Source organism: Microcaecilia unicolor, chromosome 3 (assembly GCF_901765095.1).
Source record: "Microcaecilia unicolor chromosome 3, aMicUni1.1, whole genome shotgun sequence".
In the NCBI taxonomy this organism is placed as follows: Eukaryota; Metazoa; Chordata; class Amphibia; order Gymnophiona; family Siphonopidae; genus Microcaecilia; species Microcaecilia unicolor.
The window spans coordinates 235,798,563-235,825,766 of record NC_044033.1 but is presented as its reverse complement, the minus strand read 5'-3'; the positions used below and the strand labels follow the sequence as shown (position 1 = coordinate 235,825,766).

Here is a 27,204-nt window from a genome sequence, read left to right as displayed (position 1 = left end):
TTAATAAAGACTGTGTACATCTACCACTGATCTGCTTTGTTGTTTTCCACTTTGGAGTTTGCAAATCGTTTGCCTTGCTGATTTTTGGGATACTCATAAATTCTTCCATGCGGATCTCAAAAGGGGGATGAGCAAGGTTGTGTCATTGGCAGTCATGGGCATTCCTAAAATTTATGAGGGTCTTTTACTAAGGTATGCTCACGTTTTTGGCTTGTGCTAAAATTGTGGGTGCACTAAACGTTAGTGACACCAATGCATTCCTATGGGCATCTCTAACATTTAGCGCAACCACAATTTTATCGTATGCTAAAAACATGAGTGTTCGCCTTAGTAAAAGATTCCCTATATGCAGTGCTATAGAATATTCCTGCTCTGCGCCTTTAGGTGTAGGAATTTACTTGGCGTAAATAGTCATGCCTACATTTAGTCACAGGGAAAGGTATTAGGCATTGTCTAAAAACATGCTGAACTTTAGACAAAGTTATACATTTCTATTAGATATATTTTTTTCAGTGCTGATTTTTTAGGTGACAAAAATACAATCTAGCCCTACATGTATATTGTAAACACTGCCAATAGTAGTGACAAGGGACCCCTTTCAAAAACAAGCTCCACCCTAATGTTGCTTCAAAATGAAAACATGTCTGCTAAATCAGGAGCAGTTTGTATTGCTTGAAGTTAGGAGTGTATCCCTGCACTGAGCTTCACTAACAAAATGTTTTCTCTTTTTCATTAGCTTCATCATTATCTGAAGAACCTCCACTTTAAGAATGCTCTGGGGGAGGAAATCATTTTTGATGAGAATGGTGATCTCGCCATTGGTTATGATATTATAAGCCCAGTGTTTCTACCTGATGGGACACGGATTAAAGAAATTGTTGGAAGTTATAACCCTTATGCTCCACCAGAGCAGGAATTTACTATCTATGAAAAGGCGATGACGTGGGACAGCACATTCACCGAGGTCAGATTTCAATTCAATTTAAACTCCTTGCTCTTAGCAAGGATATGCAAAACAAAAATGTCCATTTTTAACTTTCCTGTGTGGTTTACTTTTTTATTCAGGTTTTTTTTTTTATTTCCATTTTTTTTAGTCACCTGTATTGTTTACTGGATTGATTGCCTTATTCAGGGTTTTGATTTTTCATTTTTGGGTCAATGTCATCAATAGTGCACCCTATTATATAATAATCTGCACTGTTATTCAAACAGTGCACAGTATTGGTCAAATAATGTGCCTTATCTCTCCAAATTATACAGTATAGACTAAGGGCCCTGTTTACTAAGCTGCGCTATAAGGATATAGGAGGGTGTCTCAAGCATTAGCACATGCTAATTTTTAGTGCGTGCTAAAAATGCTAGAGCACTTAGTAAACAGGCCCTACATTCAGTAAATTGTTTCATTGACACAGAAAAACGTATACATTGAGCTCTATTCTATAAAGGGTATTCACACATTATAGACCAGCTCTTAAGTGCCTGATCTGTGACAAATTTAATGCGCTTGCATTCTCAATATTGAACATATTCCTTGACTGTCCATGGTGTACAGTGCTGCGTATGCCTTGTAGCGCTATAGAAATGATAAGTAGTAGTAGTAGTAGGTGTAGCTGCCAGAGCTTAAATTAGATGTGAATTGGGCTTACTCTATAACCAGGTGTGTAATTCTTATGACTGCCCCAAAACTCCCCTAAGTACCCCCCTTGAAATTACATGCTACAGGAGTTACATGCACATTGCTATAGAATGTGATATACGCCCTACTTCCAATTTAGGCCAATAACTGATTGTTAGCCAATTATTGGTGCTGATTGGCTCAATAATCAATTAAACTGCACGTGCAAATTTGCTATGCGTGCTGATTTCATGTTCAACTGTAGTTGCCATATATATAATTCAAGGTATATGTACCTATTCAATAATATTATGTGCTATAGAGCAACAGTGCTCAATATTGAGCAATAGGGCACATTATTAAGCAATAGCATGGCCAATTTGAGCAAACGTTGGCTCTATTTGAACAATAATGCTCACTTTCAGTTATCTAGGCCCCAAATTATAGACAATTTGTATCACCCCTGAAGTTCTAGTGCCATTCATTGAGGGGCCCTTTTACTAAGGCACACCAAAAAGTGGCCTGCACTGGTATAGGCGCATATTTTGCAATGTGCAGATCAACTGTTCACCACACCTAGAAAAAAGGCATATTTTGGCATGCGTTGGTCACATGTAGGCGCCTATGCAGCTTAGCAAAAGGGCCCCTGAATGCATAGTGACCATAGCCTGGCTGAAACTGGTTTATAACCATGACCACAAAAGATGTGGAAGTTTGAAACCAGGTCATCAGATCTCGTACAAGATCCAAGATACTTGTATTTGTGGTCAACTATCTTACATCACAGACTGCCTTCAGTCAGGTCCAGGTCTGGAATGTGAAATCAGATCGAATTTCTCAACAATAGGTGTCTTGAGAGTCTTAAATGTCACGGTGAAGTGGAAGCTCTAGGATTACTTGGATCCAAGCAAGTAAACTAGCTGTGGTGCTCCATTGACAAATGTTTGATGGGCTAATATTACTCATCATTGGTAGCCACTGAGTATTAGTAGGACACAGAGAGGGTCATTTTCGATAGAAAGTCTAAATCAGAATTTGGACATTTTACAAAAACATCCAAATTCTGAACAGGAAAGAAGGTCATTTTCGAAAAAGAGAGATGTCTATCTTTTATGCTCGAAAATGCAATGAATGTCTTGTGAATTGGACAATTTGTGATATGGATGTCTTGTTTTTTGGTCCATTTTCGAACAAAAGACATCCAAATGCAAAACATCCAAAACAAAGAAGGAGTGGCTTAAAGGTTAGTGCAGCGGGCTTTGATACTGGAAGCATTGGTTCAATTTCCACTGCTCCTTGTGACTTTGGGCAAGTGAAATGCACAAGGGGCATTTTTGGATATGATATCTAAGTCCGAATTTGGACGTTTTTTGTAAAATGCCCAAAATCAGAACAGAAAAGGTCATTTTCTACAAAAAAAGTCCTGTTTGGAAAATTGTTTTGTGATTTGGGGGAGTAAGGGGAGGTGATCCCTAATTCCCTCCAGTGGTCATCTGGTCATTTGGGGTGCACCTTGTGAGGAGTAGCCTAGTGGTTAGAGCAGCAGACCTTGATCCTGGGGAAGTGGGTTCAATTCCGACTACAGCCATTTGTTATAAAAACATGTCTAGCTCAAAACATCTAAGTTTTAGTCTTGGACGTCTTTGTTTTGTTCCATTAAGGCTGAAAGATGTCTGTCTTAGGAATGCCCAAGTCCCGCGTTGAACACAGCCCTGGCATAGGCGCTGATTCCGTGGGTGCTGTGGGTGCTCGAGAATTCCAAATATTTTGACCCATCGGAAGTTCCCTTTCCCAGCCAGCCTGACCTGCCCGGTGCCCGCCCTCTTCTCCCACAACAGTCATAAGTACATACAGTGGTGGAAATAAGTATTTGATCCCTTGCTGATTTTGTAAGTTTGCCCACTGACAAAGACATGAGCAGCCCATAATTGAAGGGTAGGTTATTGGTAACAGTGAGAGATAGCACATCACAAATTAAATCCGGAAAATCACATTGTGGAAAGTATATGAATTTATTTGCATTCTGCAGAGGGAAATAAGTATTTGATCCCCCACCAACCAGTAAGAGATCTGGCCCCTACAGACCAGGTAGATGCTCCAAATCAACTCGTTACCTGCATGACAGACAGCTGTCGGCAATGGTCACCTGTATGAAAGACACCTGTCCACAGACTCAGTGAATCAGTCAGACTCTAACCTCTACAAAATGGCCAAGAGCAAGGAGCTGTCTAAGGATGTCAGGGACAAGATCATACACCTGCACAAGGCTGGAATGGGCTACAAAACCATCAGTAAGACGCTGGGCGAGAAGGAGACAACTGTTGGTGCCATAGTAAGAAAATGGAAGAAGTACAAAATGACTGTCAATCGACAAAGATCTGGGGCTCCACGCAAAATCTCACCTCGTGGGGTATCCTTGATCATGAGGAAGGTTAGAAATCAGCCTACAACTACAAGGGGGGAACTTGTCAATGATCTCAAGGCAGCTGGGACCACTGTCACCACGAAAACCATTGGTAACACATTACGACATAACGGATTGCAATCCTGCAGTGCCCGCAAGGTCCCCCTGCTCCGGAAGGCACATGTGACGGCCCGTCTGAAGTTTGCCAGTGAACACCTGGATGATGCCGAGAGTGATTGGGAGAAGGTGCTGTGGTCAGATGAGACAAAATTGAGCTCTTTGGCATGAACTCAACTCGCCGTGTTTGGAGGAAGAGAAATGCTGCCTATGACCCAAAGAACACCGTCCCCACTGTCAAGCATGGAGGTGGAAATGTTATGTTTTGGGGGTGTTTCTCTGCTAAGGGCACAGGACTACTTCACCGCATCAATGGAGAATGGATGGGGCCATGTACCGTACAATTCTGAGTGACAACCTCCTTCCCTCCGCCAGGGCCTTAAATTTGGGTCGTGGCTGGGTCTTCCAGCACGACAATGACCCAAAACATACAGCCAAGGCAACAAAGGAGTGGCTCAGGAAGAAGCACATTAGGGTCATGGAGTGGCCTAGCCAGTCACCAGACCTTAATCCCATTGAAAACTTATGGAGGGAGCTGAAGCTGCGAGTTGCCAAGCGACAGCCCAGAACTCTTAATGATTTAGAGATGATCTGCAAAGAGGAGTGGACCAAAATTCCTCCTGACATGTGTGCAAACCTCATCATCAACTACAGAAGACGTCTGACCGCTGTGCTTGCCAACAAGGGTTTTGCCACCAAGTATTAGGTCTTGTTTGCCAGAGGGATTAAATACTTATTTCCCTCTGCAGAATGCAAATAAATTCATATACTTTCCACAATGTGATTTTCCGGATTTAATTTGTGATGTGCTATCTCTCACTGTTACCAATAACCTACCCTTCAATTATGGGCTGCTCATGTCTTTGTCAGTGGGCAAACTTACAAAATCAGCAAGGGATCAAATACTTATTTCCACCACTGTATAAGTACATAAGTACTGCCATACTGGGAAAGACCAAAGGTCCATCAAGCCCAGCATCCTGTTTCCAACCATAGCCAATCCATGTCACAAATACCTGGCAAGATCCCAAAAACTCATCTTACCTCGGGGTCCCGGCAGCAGTAGTGAAAAGAGAGCAGGCTCGGTGCCTTCTCTTCTCTCTCAGCTCTGGTCCCGCCGTTGCGGAAACAGGAAATGAGGGTGGGACCAGAGCTGAGAGAGAAGGGAAGGCTGAAGCGCCGAGCCTGCTCGCTTTTCACTGCTGCTGCTGGGACCCTGAGGTAAGATGAGTTTTAAATTCTGGGCGGCACGCAGGAAGGCGAGGGCAGAGAACTGTGTGGGAGGTCAGGTAGAGGTTGGGACTGGCACTCGGAGGAGATGGGGGCCTGGAACTCGGAGGGAGGGAGGGCCTGGAACTTGGAGGGAGGGGGGCCTGGAACTCAGAGTAGAGGGAGGGGGGCCTGGAACTCGGAGGAGAGCGGGGACCGAAAAGGGGCAGGTGGTGTTTGGGGCGAGATACTGGACATGGAGGGGAGGGGGGAGCAGAAATCGTTGGACATGGAAGAGAGGGCAAGGGAGAGATGAGACTTGTTGGACATGAATGGAGGGAGGGGAAGGCAGGGGAGAGAGGAGAATTAGTGAATGCTACATACCTGTAGAAAGTATTCTCCGAGGACAGCAGGCTGATTGTTCTCACTGATGGGTGACGTCCACGGCAGCCCCTCCAATCGGAATCTTCACTAGCAAAGACGTTTGCTAGCCCTCGCGAGCCCATGCGCGACTGTCTTCCCGCCCGAACCGGCTCGTGTTCGTCAGTCCCGTATATAGCAAGACAAAGACAAGGGAAGACACAACTCCAAAGGAGAGGTGGGCGGGTTTGTGAGAACAATCAGCCTGCTGTCCTCGGAGAATACCTTCTACAGGTATGTAGCATTCGCTTTCTCCGAGGACAAGCAGGCTGCTTGTTCTCACTGATGGGGTATCCCTAGCCCCCAGGCTCACTCAAAACAACAAACATGGTCAATTGGGCCTCGCAACAGCGAGGACATAACTGAGATTGACCTAACAACTTATCCAACTAACAGAGAGTGTATCCTGGAACAGAATAAAAAATGGGCCTAGGGGGGTGGAGTTGGATTCTAAACCCCAAACAGATTCTGAAGCACCGTCTGCCCGAACCGACTGTCGCGTCGGGTATCCTGCTGCAGGCAGTAATGAGATGTGAATGTGTGGACAGATGACCACGTCGCAGCCTTGCAGATCTCTTCAATAGTGGCTGACTTCAAGTGGGCCACTGACGCTGCCATGGCTCTAACATTATGAGCCGTGACATGACCCTCAAAAGCCAGACCAGCCTGGGCATAAGTGAAGAAAATGCAGTCTGCTAGCCAATTTGACAAGGTGCGTTTCCCCACAGCCACTCCCCTCCTGTTGGGATCAAAAGAAACAAACATTTGGGCGGACTGTCTGTTGGGCTGTGTCCGCTCCAGATAGAAGGACAATGCTCTTTTGCAGTCCAATGTGTGCAGCTGACGTTCAGCAGGGCAGGAATGCGGACGGGGAAAGAATGTTGGCAAGACAATTGACTGGTTCAGATGGAACTCAGACACCACCTTCGGCAAGAACTTAGGGTGAGTGCGGAGGACTACTCTATTATGATGAAATTTAGTGTAAGGAGCAGTGCTTTTTTTGTGCCGGTACGCAACGGTACGGCGTACCGGCACCTTTTTTTGCCCGCCCCGCCCCCCCCCCCCCGCGACACTCCGGGCGAGTCCTGCACTTAGTTTTTTTTTTTTAAGACTCAGAACGCGCGAACGATGCAGCCGGCAGCGATTGAAAGAGGCTGTCTGGGCTGGCGTCTGCATCGGAGCTTCCCTCACCCTCTGCGAGTCCCGCGAAACAGGAAGTTGTAACAATGAAGGCGGGACTCGCAGAGGGTGAGGGAAGCTCCGACGCAGACGCCAGCCCAGACAGCCTCTTTCAATCGCTGCCAGCTGCATCGTTCGCATGTTCTGAGTCTTAAAAAAAAAAACTAAGTGCAGGACTCGTCCGGAGTGTCGCGGGGGGTGGGGGAAGAATTGGGGAGAGAGAGGGAAACCAACAGAGGGAAGGATTGGGGACAGAGAGAAAGAGGGAAACCAACAGAGGGAAGGATTGGGGAGAGAGGGAAAGAGGGAAACCAACAGAGGGAAGGATTGGGGAGAGAGGGAAAGAGGGAAACCAACAGAGGGAAGGATTGGGGAGAGAGGGAAAGAGGGAAACCAACAGAGGGAAGGATTGGGGAGAGAGGGAAAGAGGGAAACCAACAGAGGGAAGGATTGGGGAGACAGGGAAAGAGGGAAACCAACAGAGGGAAGGATTGGGGAAAGAGGGAAACCAACAGAGGGAAGGATTGGGGAGAGAGGGAAAGAGGGAAACCAACAGCGGGAAGGATTGGGGAGAGAGAGAAAGAGGGAAACCAACAGAGGGAAGGATTGGGGAGAGAGGGAAACCAACAGAGGGAAGGATTGGGGAGAGAGGGAAAGAGGGAAACCAACAGAGGGAAGGATTGGGGAGAGAGGGAAAGAGGGAAACCAACAGAGGGAAGGATTGGGGAGAGAGGGAAAGAGGGAAACCAACAGAGGGAAGGATTGGGGAAAGAGGAAAACCAACAGAGGGAAGGATTGGGGAAAGAGGGAAACCAACAGAGGGAAGGATTGGGGAGAGAGGGAAAGAGGGAAACCAACAGAGGGAAGGATTGGGGAGAGAGGGAAAGAGGGAAACCAACAGAGGGAAGGATTGGGAAGAGAGGGAAAGAGGGAAACCAACAGAGGGAAGGATTGGGGAAAGAGGGAAACCAACAGAGGGAAGGATTGGGGAGAGAGGGAAAGAGGGAAACCAACAGAGGGAAGGATTGGGGAGAGAGAGAAAGAGGGAAACCAACAGAGGGAAGGATTGGGGAGAGAGGGAAACCAACAGAGGGAAGGATTAGGGAGAGAGGGAAACCAACAGAGGGAAGGATTGGGGAGAGAGAGGGAACCAACAGAGGGAAGGATGGGGAGAGAGAGGGAAAAACAGATGGAAGGATTGGGGAGAGAGGGGAAAAACAGATGGAAGGATTGGGGAGAGGGGAAAACAGATGGAAGGATGGGGAGAGAGGGGAAAAACAGATGGAAGGATGGGGAGAGAGAGGGAAAACACAGATGGAAGGATTGGGGAGAGAGGGAAAACAGATGGAAGGATGGGGAGAGAGAGGGAAAACAGATGGAAGGATGGGGAGAGAGAGGGGGAAAAACAGATGGAAGGATGGGGAGAGAAAGGGGGAAAAACAGATGGAAGGATGGGGAGAGAGAGAGAGGGAAAACGGAAGGATGGGGAGAGAAAGAGGGAAGACGCTGGATGGAAGAATGCAGAAAGAAATAGGGGAGACACTGGAAGGATGGGGAGAGAAAGCAGAGCTGCTGGATGGAAAAGGGGAATAGAGAAAGACTGGAGAATAAGAGGAAGGGGCATGGGGAGAACAAGGGTGAGGAAAAGATGAAAAGCCACAGGTAGATGAAGGAAATTAAAGAATGGATAGTAAGAATGAATTAAATCTGGACAGAGAGAGAGCCTGAAAAATATTGAAGAAAGCAAAGAAAAAGGAGACAAAAATGACAAATGGCACAGAAGAGTTAAGCGAAAACAAAGGAAAGCAGAATCACAGACTGGGACCAATATGGAAAGAAAAACAGTCACCAGACAACAAAGGTAGAAAAAATCATTTTATTTTCATTTTAGTGTTTGTAATATGTCCAATTTGAGAATTTACATTGGCTGTCTTATTTTGCACTGGGTATACTGGAGCTGTAAGAGCTTATAGAGATTATTTATCATGAAAAAAAAATCACGTTATTTTTTTCTCCTATAGTACTATAATATTTTCAATGATGTCTGTTTATATGCGCCATGGCTGGTATAGGGGGTGTGGTTAATGTGGGTGTGGCTATCATAGGGGTGGAGCCATATGTGGTGACCCCGCCCATAATGAGTACCGGCACCTTTTTTTCTACAAAAAAAGCACTGGTAAGGAGCATGGGCTACCAGGGCCTGAAGCTCACTGACTCTACGAGCTGAAGTTACTGCCACCAAGAAAATGACCTTCCAGGTCAAGTACTTCAGATGGCATGAATTCAGTGGCTCAAAAGGAGGTTTCATCAGCTGGGTGAGAACGACATTGAGATCCCATGACGCTGTAGGAGGTTTGATGGGGGGCTTTGACAAAAGCAAACCTCTCATAAAGCGAACAACTAAAGGCTGTCCCGAGATCGGCTTACCTTCCACACGGTAATGGTATGCACTGATTGCGCTAAGGTGAACCCTTACAGAGTTGGTCTTGAGACCAGACTCAGACAGGTGTAGAAGGTGGTCAAGCAGGATCTGTGTAGGACAAGAGTGAGGATCTAAGGCCTCCTCCATAAAAAGGCAAACCTCCTCCATAAAAAGAAGTAACTCCTCTTAGTGGAATCTTTCCTGGAAGCAAGCAAGACAAAGGAGACACCCTCCGACAGACCCAAAGAGGCAAAGTCTACGCTCTCAACATCCAGGCCGTGAGAGCCAGAGACTGGAGGTTGGGATGCAGAAGCGCCCCTTCGTTATGGGTGATGAGGGTCGGAAAACACTCCAATCTCCACGGTTCTTCGGAGGACAACTCCAGAAGAAGAGGGAACAAGATCTGACGCGGCCAAAAAGGAGCAATCAGAATCATGGTGCCTCGGTCTTGCTTGAGTTTCAACAAAGTCTTCCCCACCAGAGGTATGGGAGGATAAGCATACAGGAGGCCGTCCCCCCAATCCAGGAGGAAGGCATCCGATGCCAGTCGGCCGTGGGCCTGAAGTCTGGAACAGAACTGAGGGACCTTGTGGTTGGCTTGAGATACGAAGAGATCTACCAAGGGGGTGCCCCACACCTGGAAGATCCGGCGCACTACTCTGGAGTTGAGCGACCACTCGTGAGGTTGCATAATCCTGCTCAACCTGTCGGCCAGACTGTTGTTTACGCCTGCCAGATATGTGGCTTGGAGAAACATGCTGTAACGGCGAGCCCACAGCCACATGCTGACGGCTTCCTGACACAGGGGGCGAGATCTGTGCCCCCCTGCTTGTTGATGTAATACATGGCAACCTGGTTGTCTGTCTGAATTTGGATAATTTGGTGGAACAGCTGATCTCTGAAAGCCTTCAGAGCGTTCCAGACCACTCGTAACTCCAGGAGATTGATCTGTAGACCTTGTTCCTGGAGGGACCAGCTTCCCTGGGTGTGAAGCCCATCGACATGAGCTCCCCACCCCAGGAGAGACGCATCCGTAGTCAGCACTTTTTGCGGCTGAGGAATTTGGAAAGGGCGTCCCAGAATCAAATTGGACCAAATCGTCCACCAGTGCAGGGATTTGAGAAAACTCGTGGACAGGTGGATCACGTCCTCTAGATCCCCAGCAGCCTGAAACCACTGGGAAGCTAGGGTCCATTGAGCAGATCACATGCGAAGACGAGCCATGGGAGTCACATGAACTGTGGAGGCCATGTGGCCGAGCAATCTCAACATCTGCCGAGCTGTGATCTGCTGGGACGCTCGCACCCGGGAGACGAGGAACAACAGATTGTTGGCCCTTGTCTCTGGAAGATAGGCACGAGCCGTCCGAGAATCCAGCAGAGCTCCTATGAATTCGAGTCTCTGTACTGGGAGAAGATGGGACTGAATAATTTATCACAAACCCCAGTAGCTCCAGGAGTCGAATAGTCATCTGCATGGACTGTAGAGCTCCTGCCTTGGATGTGTTCTTCACCAGCCAATCATCGAGATAAGGGAACACGTGCACTCCAAGCCTGTGGAGCGCTGCTGCTACCACAGCCAGGCACTTCGTGAACACCCTGGGCGCGGAGGAGAGCTCAAAGGGTAGCACACAGTACTGGAAGTGACGTGTTCCCAGATGGAATTGGAGATACTGTCTGTGAGCTGGCAGTATCGGAATATGCGTGTAAGCATCCTTTAAGTCCAGAGAGCATAGCCAATCTTTTTCCTGAATCATGGGAAGAAGGGTGCCCAGGGAAAGCATCCTGAACTTTTCCTTGACCAGATATTTGTTCAGGGCCCTTAGGTCTAGGATGGGACGCATCCCCCCTGTTTTCTTTTCCACAAGAAAGTACCTGGAATAGAATCCCAGCCCCTCTTGCCCCGGTGGCACGGGCTCGACCGCATTGGCGCTGAGAAGGGCAGAGAGTTCCTCTGCAAGTACCTGCTTGTGTTGGAAGCTGAAAGACTGAGCTCCCGGTGGGCAATTTGGAGGCATGGAGGCCAAATTGAGGGCGTATCCTTGCCGGACTATTTGAAGAACCCAACGGTCGGAGGTTATAAGAGGCCACCTTTGGTGAAAAACTTTCAACCTCCCCCTGACCGGCAGATCGTCCGGCACGGACACTTTGATATCGGCTATGCTCTGCTGGAGCCAGTCAAAAGCTTGCCCCCTGCTTTTGCTGGGGAGCTGTGGGGCCTTGCTGAGGCGCACGCTGCTGATGAGAGCGAGCGCGCTGGGGCTTAGCCTGGGCCGCAGGCTGTCGAGAGGGAGGATTGTACCTACACTTACCAGAAGAGTAGGGAACAGCCCTCCTTCCCCCATAAAAATGTCTACCTGATGATGTAGATGCTGAAGGCTGCCGGCGGGAGAATTTGTCGAAAGCGTTATCCCGCTGGTGGAGCTGTTCTACCACCTGTTCGACTTTTTCCCCAAAAATGTTATCCGCTCGGCAAGGGGAGTCCGCAATCCGCTGCTGGATCCTATTCTCCAGGTCGGAGGCACGCAGCCATGAGAGTCTGCGCATCACCACACCTTGAGCAGCGGCCCTGGACGCAACATCAAAGGTATCAAATACCCCTCTGGCCAGGAATTTCCTACATGCCTTCAGCTGCCTGACCACCTCCTGAAACGGCTTGGCTTGCTCAGAAGGGAGCTGGTCCACCAAGTCCGCCAGCTTCCGCACATTGTTCCGCATATGGATGCTCGTGTAGAGCTGGTATGATTGAATCTTGGCCACGAGCATGGAAGAATGATAGGCCTTCCTCCCAAAGGAGTCTAAGGTTCTGGGGTCTTTGCCCTGGAGCGCCGAAGCATACTCCCTAGAACTCTTAGCCTTCTTCAGGGCCAGATCCACTACACCAGAGTCGTGAGGCAACTGAGTGCGCATCAGCTCTGGGTCCCCATGGATCCGATACTGGGATTCGATGTTCTTGGGAATGTGGGGATTAGTTAGTGGCATGGTCCAGTTCGCCAGCAATGTCTTTTTTAGGTCATGATGCATGGGTACTGTGGACGCTTCCTTAGGTGGAAAAGGATAGTCCAAGAGCTCAAACCATCTCAGCCCTTGGCTCATCCACCACGACCACCGGGAAGGGGCCGGCCGTAGACATCTCCCGGACAAAGGCCGAGAAAGACAGACTCTCGGGAGGAGAAAGCTGCCTTTCAGGGGAGGGAGTGGGGTCAGAAGGAAGGCCATCAGACTCCTCGTCAGAGAAATATCTGATGTCCTCCTCCGCCTCCCACGAGGCCTCATCATTGGTATCAGACACAAGTTCACGAACCTGTGTCTGAAGCCGCGCCCGTCCCGACTCCGTGGAAACACGGCCACGGTGGGAGCGTCGAGAGGTGGACTTCCTGGCCGGCAGCGACGAAGCTCCCTCCGCCGACATCGTCGGGGAGTCCATCTGGGAGGCAGCCGAAGCCAGTATCGCAAGCGGTACCGGTACCAGGGACCTCACCCCGGGCAAAGGGCCAGCTGTCGCCTCACTCGACGGCACCGGTGGCGCAGGCACCCCCGGTACCGGAGAAGGGCATAACAGCTCTTCTAGGATGCCAGGAAGAACGTCCCGGACATTCTCGTGCAGAGCAGCCGGGGAGAAAGACTGAGAAGCCGGTGCAGGCGTCGAGGTCAGAATCTGTTCCGGGCTCGGAGGCGGTACCGGGCTGTCCGGGATAGAGCGCACCAACACCTCCTGGATGGAGGGTGAGCGGTCCTCCCGGTGCCGATGCCTGCTGGGTGCCGACTCCATCGGCGACCCAGAGCTCCCAGTACCAAGTCGGGAAGGTGACCGGTGACGATTCTTCTTCGACTTCTTCGAGCGAAGCATATCTCCGGAGCTCCCCGGTACCGATGAGGAGGACGTTGAATTCAGATGTCGCTTCCTCGGGACCGGGGCCGAAGATGGTCGATCCCGGGGGTGCTGTACCACAGGAGCCCTCAGGGCAGGAGGAGACCTACCCGAAGGCTCACCGCCACCAGCAGGGGAATGGACAGCCCTCACCTGCAATCCAGACGAAGCACCACCGTCCGATGACATCAGCACCAGCGGGGGTCCCGGTACCACCGACGCCGACGCACTCTTTCGAAGTCTCGGTACCGACGATGCAGGAGGAATACGCCTCGATGCCGTCGACGCCGATGCAATCCCCGAAGACTTCGGTGCTGCCAACGCCGATGCACACGACGAATCCCAAGATGCTGTTGCCGTCAAAGCGCTGGAGAACAGAACGTTCCACTGGGCTAATCTCTCTACCCGAGTCTTTTTTTGCAAAAGAGCACAAAGACTACAGGCCTGCGGGCGGTGCCCAGCCCCCAGACACTGAAGACACGAAGCGTGCCTATCAGTGAGCGAGATTATCCGGGCGCACTGGGTACACTTCTTGAAGCCGCTGGAAGGCTTCGATGACATGGGCGGAAAAATCGTGCTGGCGAAATCAAAATTCGCGATGATGACAATAGGCACCGAGAAAAAAAGGGAGAAAAACCCGTACGGGCGACCAACAAGGCCGCTCCCGAAAGCGAAAGGACACTTACACTGGGAAAAAGCTAGAAATACGGGAAAAAAGGGAACCTTCCTCTCTTTTTTTTTTTAAACAAACACAGAAAAGTAGAAACGCGAAAGACGCGCAAAGTCTTCTGAGGGGTACGAAACGGCGGCAAAACACAACCGTCCCGAGCGCGGACTAAAGAAGACTGATGAACACGAGCCGGTTCGGGCGGGAAGACGGTCGCGCATGCGCGGTGCGCATGAGCGCGCGAGGGCTAGCAAACGTCTTTGCTAGTGAAGATTCCGATTGGAGGGGGATGCCGTGGAGAATGCTGGGCATGGATGAGAGGGGAGGGTAGGGGAGAGAGGAGAATTGCTGGATATGAATGGAGGAGAGGGCAGGGGAGAAAGGAGAATTGCTTGATATGACAGGAGGGGCTCTTTGCATATGTATAACGATAGTGATATGCACCCTTTCAAAAGAGTACACACTCTTTTCATGATAATGCACCCATTCAAACCAAGAGTGTTGTCCTATTTGCACTTAGTGTACAGTATTCTGTAAGAGTGAACATTCAGTGATTTTGTTCTCATGACAACAGCATTGCCAAAAGAACCAAATGAAACAAACATAACTGTAAAAGACATGGAAAATGAAAGGAAACAAACACTTTTGGCTGCCCTTCCCTATTATGCAGTGCTCTAATGAGTATTCCGCCGCATTCTGTATAGATCGCTAATAGTTGGATATGCAAATTTGGGCATAGATAGCAAATTTGTGTATAAACTAATTAGCCAATTAAGCGATAACAAGCCCTTAGTTGGCAGTAATTAGGAGTAGCTTATGGATTTGCATTCTGCCCATTTCTGTAACATGCATGCCTGAATTTCACAGCATGCAACTCCAAAGGGAGTGTGGCCATGGGGAGGGAATGGACAGGTAAAGGGCAATCCCATAAGTTAGCTACAATGTTATAGAATACCTACATTTGCACACCTAATTGCCATCGGTTGGGTTCCAGTACCAACTTTTCAACAGGTGTAAATGCTCGCGCCCAAAGTTAGGTGTGAAAGTTTCTAGAGGAGATCCAGGAAACTATAGACCGGTGAGTCTGATGCTGGTGCCAGTCAAAATGGTAGAGACTATTATTAAGGTCAAAATTACACAGCATATTCAAAAGCATGGATTAATGAGACAAAGCCAACAAGGTTTTAGTGAAGGGAAATCTTGCCTCACCAATCTACTACATTTCTTTGAAGGGGTGAACAAACATGTGGATAAAGGGGAGCCAGTTGATATTGTGTATCTGGATTTTCAGAAGGTGTTTGACAAAGTACCTCATGAAAGACTCCAGAGGAAATTGGAGAGTCATGGGATAGGAGGTAGTGTTCTATTGTCGATTAAAAACTGGTTAAAAGATAGAAAACAGAGAGTAGAGTTAAATGGTTAGTATTCTCAATGGAGAAGGGTAGTTAGTGGAGTTCCCCAGGGCTCTGTGCTGGGTCCGCTGCTTTTTAACATATTTATAAATGACCTAGAGATGGGAGTAACTAGTGAGGTAATTACATTTGCTGATGACACAAAGTTATTCAAAGTCGTTAAATCACGGGAGGACTGTGAAAAATTAGAAGAGAATCTTACGAGACTGGGCGTCTAAATAGCAGATGACGTTTAATGTGAGCAAGTGCATAGTGATGCATGTGGAAAAGAGGAAACCCAAATTATAGCTACCTTATGCAAGGTTCCACGTTAGGAGTCACGGACCAAGAAAGGGATCTAGGTGTCGTTGTCGATGATACGTTGAAACCTTCTGCTCAGTGTGCTGCTGCGGCTAAGAAAGCAAATAGAATGTTAGGTATTATTAGGAAAGGAATGGAAAACAAAAATGAGGATGTTACAATGACGTTGTATTGCTCCATGGTGCGTCCGCACCTCGAATATTGTGTTCAATTCTGGTCGCCGCATCTCAAAAAAGATATAGTGGAATTAGAAAAGGTGCAGAGAAGGGCGACAAAAATGATAAAGGGGATTGGACGACTTCCCTATGAGGAAAGGCTAAAGCGGCTAGGGCTCTTCAGCTTGGAGAAAAGGCGGCTGAGGGGAGATATGATAGAGGTCTATAAAACAATGAGTAGAGTTGAATGGGTAGATGTGAAGATTCTGTTCACGCTTTCCAAAAATACTAGGACTAGGGGGCATGCGATGAAGCTACAATGTAGTAAATTTAAAACAAATCGGAGAAAATGTTTCTTCACTCAACTTGTAATTAAACTCTGGAATTCGTTGCCAGAGAATGTGGTAAAGGCGGTTAGCTTAGCGGAGTTTAAAAAAGGTTTGGACGGCTTCCTAAAGGAAAAGTCAATAGACCGTTATTAAATGGACGTGGGCACAATCCACTATTTCTGGGATAAGCAGTATAAAATGTTTTGTACCTTTTTTGGAATCTTGCCATTTGTGACCTGGATTGGCCACTGTTGGAAACAGGATTCTGGGCTCGATGGACCTTTGGTCTTTCCCAGTATGGCAATACTTATGTAGTAACCTAATATTCTCTAAAGGTCAATTTATGCAGAGCATCTGTTACAGAATACTGTAATAACACTCATTATTTCAGTGCCTATCTTTAAGAACATAAGAAAAGCAATACTGGGTCAGACCAATGGTCCGTCTAGCACAGTATCCCATTTCCAAACAGTGGCCAAGCCAGGTCACATGTACCTGTCAGAAACCCAATTAGCAACATTCCAAGCTACCCATCCAGGGCCAAGTAGTGGCTTCACCCATGTCTATCTCAATAGCAGAATATGGACCTTTCCTCCAGGAACTTGTCCAAACCTTTTTTAAACCCAGATACACTAACTGCAGCAATGAGCCCCAGAGCTAAATTATTCATTGAGTGAAAAATATGTCCTCCTTTTTGTTATAAAAGTATTTCCATGTAACTTCATTGAGTTTCCCCTGGTCTTTATAATTTTTGAAAAAATTTATCCCATTATGCGCAATTCTGGACCCCCACATCTCAAAAAACATATAGTAGAAAAGATTCAGAGCACTACAAACAAAATGATTATAACATTGCGCTTAAGTGCCTAATTTATGTCATATTTAAGGCACATGTATTATGCCTGCTGCATCCAGGTGTAGATACCAGAGCCTAAATTAGATGTGAATTGGGCTATTCTATAACTTGGTATGAATTGGGCTTATTCTATAACTAGATGTGTAACTCATAGGAATGCCCCAAAACTCTCCTAAGCAACCCCCCCCCCCCATGAAATTATATGCTTTAGGAGGTACATGCACATCATTATAGAATGTATTATATATTTCCAACTCCCAATTAAGGCCAATAATTGATTGTTAGCAGTCAATTATTGGTGCTGATTGGTTCATTAATCAAGTGGCATACGCAAATTGGCTATGCATGCTGATTTGCATGTGCAACTGTAGTTGCCATATATAGCATTCAGGGTATGTGTGCCTAGTCAATAATATTACGTGTTATAGAACAACAGTGCTTAATACTGAGTAATAGGGCACACTATTAAGTAAAAGCGTGGCCAATTTGAGCAATCATTGACTCTATTTGAACAACAATGCTCACTTAGTTATCTGGGCCCCAAATTATGGAACAATCTCCCACTCTATGTATGTAATCAGTTCTCTTTTCCTGCCTTCAAACAATCCCTGAAAGACTATCTGTTCTCTATGGCTTTCCCTCTCTCTTCTTGATGTCTTGATCAATCTCGCGTCCTTTCTCCCTGATCTTCCTTTCTACCTGTATCTTTGCTTTTTTATGAATTGTAAACCACTTCCTGTGTGTTCTAGACCATAGTGGTATATCAAATATGCTGAAATAAACAAACAAACAAACAGATGCTTATCATTCAATAAGCCAGTTGATAACAGAGTCTGATGCAGTGTACAAAGCCTCAAGACCACCAGGTAGACGTGTGAGTGGACGTGTATTTTTGATGTATTCCAATGTCTGGTAAACAGTACATAGACAGTCTGGATAATCTTTAAAGCTCTAGTGCTATTCATTGAATACATACTGACCATAGCCCGACTGAAACTGGTTTATAACTATGACCACAAATGATGTGGAAGGTTGAAACCAGGTCATCAGAACTTGTACAAGATCTGAGTAACATGTATTTGTGGTCAACTTTTGCACCACAGACTGCTTTCGGTCAGGTCTGAGTCTGGAATGTGAAATCAGATTGGATTTCTCCACAATAGGTGTCTTGAGAGTGAGTTGTAAATGTCATGGTGAAGTGGAAGCTGTAGGATTTCTTGGATCCAAGCCAGTAAACTACCTGTGGTGCTCCATTGACAAATGTTTGGTGGGCTAATATTACTCATCATTGGTAGCTACGGAGTATCAGTAGGACACAGAGAGGGACATAATCGAAAGGGGTGCCCAAGTTTTCCTGAGGACGTCCTTGTAGGACGTCCTGGCGAAGGGGTGGGGAAACCCGTATTATCGAAACAAGATGGGCGTCCATCTTTTGTTTCAATAATACAGTCGGGGACGCCCAAATCTTGACATTTAGGTGGTCCCAAGAGTTGGTCGTCCTTATACTTGGTCGTTTCTGATTTTTGGCGATAATGGAAACTAAGGATACCCATCTCAGAAATGACCAAATGCAAGCCCTTTGGTCATGGGAGGAGCCAGCATTCGTAGTGCACTGGTCCCCCTCACATGCCAGGACACCAACCGGGCACCCTAGGGGGCACCGCACTGGACTTCACAAATTGCTCCCAGGTACATAGCTCCTTTACCGTGTGTGCTGAGCCCAGCAAAACCCACTACCCACCACTGTACACCACTACCATCGCCCTTACAGGTGAAGGGGGACACCTAGATGTGGCTACAGTGGGTTTCTGGTGGGTTTTGGAGGGCTCACATTTACCACCACAAGTGTAACAGGTAGGGGGGATGGGCCTGGGTCCGCCTGCCTAAAGTGCACTGCACCCACTAAAACTGCTCCAGAGACCTGCATACTGCTGTCATGGAGCTGGGTATGATATTTGAGGCTGGCATAGAGGCTGGCAAAAAATATTAAAAAATTTTTTTTAGGGTGGGATGGGATTAGTGACCACTGAGGGAGTAAGGGGAGGTCATCCCCGATTTTCTCCGGTGGTCATCTGGTCAGTTCAATCACCTTTTTGTGGCTTGGTCGTAAGAAAAAAAGGACCAGGTAAAGTCGTCCAAGTGTTCGTCAGGGACGCCCTTTTTTCTCCATTATGGGTCAAGGACGCCCATGTGTTAGGCACAGCCAAGTCCCGCCTTCGCTACACCTCTGACACGCCACCGGGAACTTTGGTCGTCCCCTCGACGGAAAGCAGTTGGGGACGCCCAAAATCAGCTTTCCATTATACCGATTAGGGCGACCCTGTGAGAAGGACACCCATCTTGCGATTGTGTCGAAAATAAGCCTGTTTGTGGAATTTAGCAGTTGTACATCAAATTGGCACACTACTCCAGCAAAGTGTAACAGATAAACAGAGCACTTGTTCTCAAAGGGCTGGTCCAACGATTAGACATGACTAGCTAGACATCTAGGAAGTCAGCTTCTTCAGGGCAGCAAAAAACATGTGCAGTCAAAGCAAATTAATAGGTTCTGACAGCTAAGAAAACTAAAAAGCAAATTTGTTAAAAAAGGGGTACATTTAGGATACTGACTCCCAAAATTAGGCCCATAAATCCTTTGATAATTACCCTATCAAATTCTACACAAGGAAGGGCTGCATTTCAGTATGCATGGATAGGCTGTTGTTTGCATGTGGCTAACGACAGAGATGTGCATTCCTTTCAAAAGAGTACACACTCTTTTCCTGATAATACCATTGAAAGAATTGTGGAAAAGAGTGTGCATGATTTCAACATAAGTGTTGTCCTATTTGCAAATAGTTTGCAGTCTTCTATATGTCACGATTGTGGCTGTGACCCCTCCCAGACTTACCTTATTTCTGGGGGTCAGCTTCTGTGCTGGCTTCTATTTCTTCTCTCTGTCCTTTCTGAGCTAGCTCTGTCTCTCTGTGCTGGCTGCTTCCAGCAGCATGACTCTAATTGCTTCACTATACTGCAGCTGTGTGGGTTAAGCCTCTCTGTGTTTCAGTATGCTGGCTGCCTGTGTCTGGTAGTTGTGACATCATCAGGCAGGGCCTTGATAAGGAAGTGGTGTTCTTCTCTTCAGGGCAGTGTTGCCAGGTGGGCGGTTTTACCGCCCAATTGGGCGGTTTTCCGCGACCCGCCGCGGGAAATTTTTGCCCGCGGCGGGTTGCGGTTTTTTGGGCTGGTTTTTGTGCTTCGGGCGGTTTTTTCGGCCGCGGGGGGGGCGGGGTTAGTGACGTTTTTGGGTGGGGTTAATGACGTTTTGGGCGGGGTTAGTGACGTGGGAGGCGGGGCCGATGACGTGGGAGGCGGGGCCGATGACGGGGAGGCGGGGCCGATGACGGGGAGGCGGGGCCGATGACGTAAGAGGCGGGGCCGATGACGGGGAGGCGGGGCCGGTGACGTGGGAGGCGGGGCCGGTGACGGCGGGGGCGGGGTTTATGACGGCGGGGGCGGGGGTGATGACGCGGGGGTGGAGGTGTCAGGGGCGGGGTTTGTGTTTGGGCGGTTTTTGGGCTGTTTTTTGGGCTCCAGTGGGCTGGAAAAAAATTTTCCACCTGGCAACCCTGCTTCAGGGCCTTTGCAACGCTTGCTATAGGTCCAGGTTAGACGGGTTACCATATGGCTCCAGAAAAAGGAGGACGGATTGAGCCAGCCGGGTTTTACTTCCATTGCTTTCCATTGAAAACAATGGAAGTAAAACCCGGCTGGCTCAATTACTTCCATTGAAAGCAATGGAAGTAAAACCCGGCTGGCTCAATCCGTCCTCCTTTTTCTGGAGCCATATGGTAACCCTAAGGTGTTGGTACAGTGTGCACCTTTGACTTATGTGTTTAGCTTCCCTGCTTTTTCCTTGTGGCTCCCCTGCTTTCCCTTTTGGTGCTGGTAGAAGCACTTCTGTTTTGCTGTTAGAGGTACTTCTGGTTTTGGTGCTGTTGGAAGCACTTCTGCTTACTGCAGTTAGAGGTACTTCTGGGTGTGGTGCTGTTAGAAGCACTTCTGTTAGTGGAGTGCTGAGGAGCACTCCTGGTAGTTTGGTGCTTAGGAGCATCTTTGTTAGTCTCTGTGTTTAGCTTCTCTGCTTTCTCCTTGTGGCTCCCCTGTTTTCCCTTTTTGGTGCTGTTAGAAGCACTTCTGTTAGTGTAGTGCTCAGGAGCACTTCTGTTAGTGTAGTGCTTAGGAGTACTCCTGGTTGTGTAGTGCTTAGGAGCACTTCTGGCTGTGTAGTTCTTAGGAGCACTTCTGGTTGTATAGTGCTTAGTAGCACTTCTGTTGGTTTAGTGCTTAGGAGCACTTCTGTTAGTTTGGTGCTTATAACTTATATGGGTCAGGGGGTGACCAAGGAATTGTGTGTGTTCCTGGATTGGTGGGGATACAAATCAAATTTGTAGTGATCGAGAATTTCTGGCCCTTAGCCCTATCTCTGAATGTACATTTTCTTGTCCTGTTCCCTTCAGTTCTCTGTGAATCCAGGCAATTTTTGTACACTGCCTTGCTGTTTTGTACTGAAGGGTGATCAAAGCAAATAAATTAAACTATTTGCCAATACTTTAAAAATTAACAGCATTAGCTAAGGGATAGATTTACTAATGTGCACCAAAGTAAATAGGGCCCATTGCATAATGTAGAACTTCTGGTAAATAAATGTGTGTTAGTGTTTGCTGATGCTATAATGCATTTTGGTATTGGTAATTCTAACCCTAAATTTCATAAAAACAACTGATATACTGACATTTGAGAACAATTGACATAACAATTTACAGCATCAGAAGAGAGAAGGACAGTAACAGACTACAAACTCATAACAGAATCATAACTAGAAATTGCATGTACGATACAAGAAAGAGAAGGGCGGGGAATGAGTAGAACCACATCAATATTGGAAAGACAAGGCAATTAAAAACAGCAGCACAAGTCCAGTCCATGCTCTTTCAGTTTGCAGAAGGAACAACCACAATGTTAGTATGAAATGATCTTTGCCCCTGGTACAAAATAAGTACCTGAATATATGTAAACCGCTTTGAATGTAGTTTAAAAAAAACTCAGAAAGGCGGTATATCAAGTCCCCTTTTCCTTTAAAAACATTGAAGACAGTATGGAATAAGTAATATGTGAAAGTAAAGAGGCTGATTAGTGTAGGAGGTCTGATGGGCCAACATAAAAATGTTGAATTTAATCGTACTGGTCATCAGGAACCAGTGCTGTTCAGTAAGTAAAAGGGTAGCATGATCTGACCTCAGTATTCTGTAGCAGTTGAATACATCTTAAAACATAAAGCGGAACACCATCTGAAACAGTTACAGTAATTTAATTTAATTTTGGCATTTATAATCCGCTTAACCATCAAGTTCAAGGTGAAGGACAATCACACATTATAAGCAGGTACTTTCTCTGTCCCTAGAGGGCTCTAAGTGGTTTAAAATCATGCATGGATAAAGGTCTCGAGTGCTCTAGAGACCAGAAAAGGCAAGTTTAGCTTCATTTGTCTTTATTTGAAATTTCATAAATAAAAAATTTTCTAAAAATGGAATAATCTTTTCAATGGGGTGGAGCTAGGATGGGGGCGGAGCTAGGGTGGGTGGGGCTAGGATGGGGCCCCACCAAATTGGTCTGCATAGGCCCCGCACTTGCTAAGACCGGCCCTGGCCATACTAGCAGAGGAAGTGACGTCAGAGCTTTGAATGGCTGCCTTGATCTTTAGCTCCCGCTCCTCCTTGCTAATAATCAGCATCATTGGACATTAGCTGCCACTTTTGTGCCAATTTCGAGCACGGGAAAAAAATAGTGTTTCCTATGGACAATCATGAGTAAGCTGCCTTCATCGGGGCGCAAGGATCCTGAGCGCTTTTCAACTCGCTCTATGGGTAAGGCCTCTCAGCGCCATGTTTCTCCGGCTCTCCCTTCTCGCTCCGATTCGGATTCTGCAGTTTCAATAGCAGATGCATGTACGTCGCAGTCCAAACACGTTTCATCAAAATCTTTGCAACAGTTCTTAGTAAATATCCAAACCGAGATAAAAGCCTCTAAAGATAAATTTTGGATAAAATAGATGTCTTGAGCGTCGACCTTAAAGAATTGGGTGGGCACGTGGAGGAGTTGGAGGCTCGTGCCTTAGACCAGTCGGAACAGATGGCTAACGCAGAAGCTTGCCTGGGAAGATTTGAAGATCGGATGAAAGATTTACAGTACAAAATGGACGACCTTGAAAATCGTGGGCGGCGTAACAATTTGCGATTTCGAGGTGTCCGATAACGGGGCCGTGGAGAACGTATCAGTAATAGTTTGATCACTGTGTGAGCAATTGCTGGGAGAAAGAGGGGGCGCTGCTTCTATTGTGATAGAGAGAGCAGATCGCACTTTGGGGAAACCCTGAGAAAATCAACCCAGAGATATTGTGGTCAGATTTGCTAACTTCACTGATAAAGAAAATCTTCTTCAGAAAGCTCGAAATTTCCCCAATTTGAAGTTTAACAAAACTAAGGTTTTAGTATACCAAGATTTGTCATCATTTACTCTATCTCTATGGCAGGCTATGAAACCTGTTCTGGACATTTTGTCTAAGGAGTAAGTTAACTATCATTGGGCCTTTCCATTTGATTTATGTTTTTCAATACAGGGGAAGGCGTATAGACCCCGAAAGCTGGAGGAAGCTTGTAAACTTTTGCAGGACACCAACATGACTGAATCTCTTTTACCCAAACACTTTATGGCTCCAAGCACCAAGGAGAGGCTTCAGCAGTGGCAGAGGGTATCTCCGAAGAGAAAGAAAAAGCTGTAGAAGGCCCGACTTGGACTTAAAATCTTTTGATCTGTTCGTTGCCTTTAGTTGGAGCCTTTCCCATTGCTGGATTTGGACTTGTAACTGTACTACAAAGGTTTTTTTTTGTTTTGGTGGGGTAGCGCGCTGTAAGATTGTCTGAAAGGGGGCTTGTGGGGTACAATGGTGGCTGGATAGAAGTGAGTGGGGTGAGTAGCGGGGTTTGGGTGGTTCATTCGGAGCGTGGCTTGTTTTCTCCTTGAACTTCCCACTCAGGTTTCCCTCTGTTGTGGATGTCTGCTTGGTGGTTAGGGTGGATTAGGGGGCAGGGGGTTGTTGGGATTGGAAGGGGAGGGTGGGTTAGAAATAGTACGAGATGTGTGAGTTGCGAGAGGACTTGGGGGCAGGGGGGGTTGGGAGGATGGGAGAGCATTAGCAGGTGTTGACACAGGGTCCGTTAGGCTAGTTTGGATGTGTTTAGGTTTGTCAGCTGGTGATTCACAACAGAATTTACCCTTATCTTTATTGTAAATGACAGCATTAAAGGTTTTTTCATATAATGTTAAGGGGTTGAATTCTCCCCAGAAACGCCAAAAATTGTTTAAGGAACTTTTGCATCATGGCCCTCAGGTTGTGTTTCTGCAGGAGACCCACTTCAGGAGAGACCACGAGTGGTTGCTGGCTCATCCTCGTTATCCCCATGTGTTCTGTGCCTCGGCAAGCGATGGCTCAAAGAAAAGAGATGTTGCGATTTTACTGCACTCTTCTTTACAGGTGACGGTGGAGCACATAAAACGGGATCCTGCAGGTAGATTTTTGCTTTTGACACTGAATATAGATTCTAACCCAGTAGTGCTGGCCTCAATCTATGCGCCAAATCAATCTCAAGAGGTGTTTTTTCAAACTATTTGCTCAAAGATTCCTGTTACGCAAGCAGCTCACCTGATTGTTGTGGGAGATTTTAATTCTACCATTCACCTGACAATGGATACATCTGGACCTCCTGTGGCAAATGATTATAAGATTTCAGGTGCTTTCGCTGAGTTGGTAAGAGACCTGGGTGTAAGTGATCCCTGGCGGCTATGACACCCGGGTGTTCGGGACTACACCTTCTATTCACATTCCCATGATACCTATTCCAGGATAGATTATATTTTCATAGATATTCGTCTGGCCGAAGGGAGCCTTGAAACGGGAATGGGACCCATTAAAATATCTGATCATGCACCGGTCTGGGCGGCCTTCCCTTCGTTTGGTGATGAAGGTAACGATACAAGATGGACTCTTAATACTTCTGTTACCACCCCTCTCGGCTGGACTGTAGTGATGTGCTCCCAGATACCTGATGGTTGTAGTCGTGGCGAATATCCAGGGAACACACACTCACAGCCGAGGGAGTGGAACAAATAAACTAACCTCGTCCTTTACTCTCAAAAGAATAAAGGAGGAAAAGAAGCTAAATTTAGGATTTCTGAACTGGAAGAACCGCACCTTTAGGTTTACAAATTATCTTTTTCTTTATTGAATACAAATGCAAGCAAATTTTCATTCAAATAAACTCAAATTAGTGTGAGGCTTAATAGAATTGCCATAACATATTCAACATTCAAATGTAGTTATACATGTATACCCTTAACTTTTTCTGTTTCTTTCAACAAAATCACCTAAAAAGGCAGAAAAGGACCTTTTCAGATAAATATTTAAATTGTCTTAAAATCAGATATTTGTTTTCATACTCTTTCCTTGCTATTGATGTCAGAATTTGAGTCTTTATAGGTATTATGGATGTTTGTACAAGGATCTCACTTGAACCCAGAACACTTAAGCATGTCAGGAAAACATGGATTTTTTATATTTGATGTTGTTCTGTTCTTTAGTTTTCTCTTAAAATGTTGTAAACCAAAAAAAAAACGTATATGTCCTTCAACACCCTTTGCCAAAGTCACTTAGCTGTGGTTGAATTTATTTAGGTGAGGTCTTTCTTGCATTGGAGCTCAGCTGGAAATCCGGCAGAGGTTAATTCACCGATCTCTTCTCCCTAAACTTCACTTATAAAGAAAATAACTGGGTGCAAAACCTTACAACTCCCTGTTTGTCCAGGAACTGGTGACAATTAATCAGTTCTCAATACTGAGGCCAAACTTTCTAATTGAAATAAAATAAGATAAAGGAGGACTCACTTCACAGCCTATTTCTCACTGTTAATTCCCTATTCTAGGGTTGCAGAAGACTTATACACTACATTCAGGGATCTCACACAGTAACCCATTCCATATTGAAATGGTAATTCAACATTCCCTCTCACAGACTTCACATATAAACATAACATTTCCCTGCACAGCCTGTATCAGATCAATCTGGAGAATAGAGCACACTCAGACAACAGCAGTGCTGGATTTTCTTTATTCTGAACTCAGATTCCAAACCTTGCTTGCACTGAACTCAGAACTCTCACAAACAACACACCTTCCCCACGGGATGGTGTAAAAGCCAGATCTGCGGGATCCCCGGGATCTTCCGGATCCACGTACGACCTTAAAAACGGAGCTCGTGGAGCGCGTCTGTGTTTTGACGGTGGTGCGCGTCTGTGTTTTGACAGCCGCTCCGCTGCTGTTTACAGTATGCAGATCCCGAGGATCCCGCTGTATCCGGTTTTTACACCGTCTTCACCCTTTACGGAGGTCTGGCAGCAGCGCCACAATCCTGCAGGAGGATGACTTCACGGGGCTGGAGGCCCTGCACGCCCCGCACTCTCCCCAGCACTTCCAGGGGCACATGGCCAGTCCTAGGGCGCGTCACTGACTGATCGGCTGCTGCACCTAAACAAAACCTGCACCAGTGGCAGCAACTTAAACTTTCATACTCCCAGCTAAGCTTAAGCTGCTTGCCCCTAATCCCCAAATCATTAGAACAGGGTGATCCAGCCCTGTTTTTTTCACACTTGCACGCAGGGAAATGTAGTTCCTATTTGCCAGCGGCATAGGAGCCAACTTTTTAAAATTATTGGGGGTGCTAAGCCCAATGGAAATAACCCCTCCCTGGACACATATAAGGAATTTTCTCAATATAGTTCCGATCCACTCAGGGGCCTCCGCTGGCCATTGGAGCCGACTGTGTGGATGCTGTGGTTGCTTGAGCACCCACAGAGTCGACTCCAATGGCCAGCGGAGGTCCCTGAGTGGATCGGAACTACATTTCCCTGCGTGCAAGTGCGAAAAACCAGACCTGGAGCTCCATATTCAGACGGATTGGGTGGGGTGGAGAAACTCTTATTGCTCCCCCACCCAAAGAAAACACCCATACCAAAAATTCTGAATCACCCCCCCCCCCCCCAAAAAAAAAAAAAATAGAGGCAAGCATTTAAAACAAAAAAAAAAAAACAACAAATCGTTGCACTCTGCCTCCTGTATGCACACACACCAAAGCACATTTTCAGAAGTATTATTACCT

At 46.8% G+C, this 27,204-nt stretch overlaps 1 protein-coding gene across 1 annotated transcript in view; it reads left to right on the top strand.

Moving 5' to 3' along the window:
* The window catches only part of LOC115464451 (vomeronasal type-2 receptor 116-like), a 117,213-nt gene that overhangs the window by 39,055 nt on the left and 50,954 nt on the right, over nt 1–27,204 (top strand). The window contains exon 2 of the mRNA XM_030194831.1: nt 737–964. Within this exon, the coding sequence (XP_030050691.1) occupies nt 737–964 (228 nt within the window). The remainder of the gene's footprint in view (nt 1–736; nt 965–27,204) is intronic.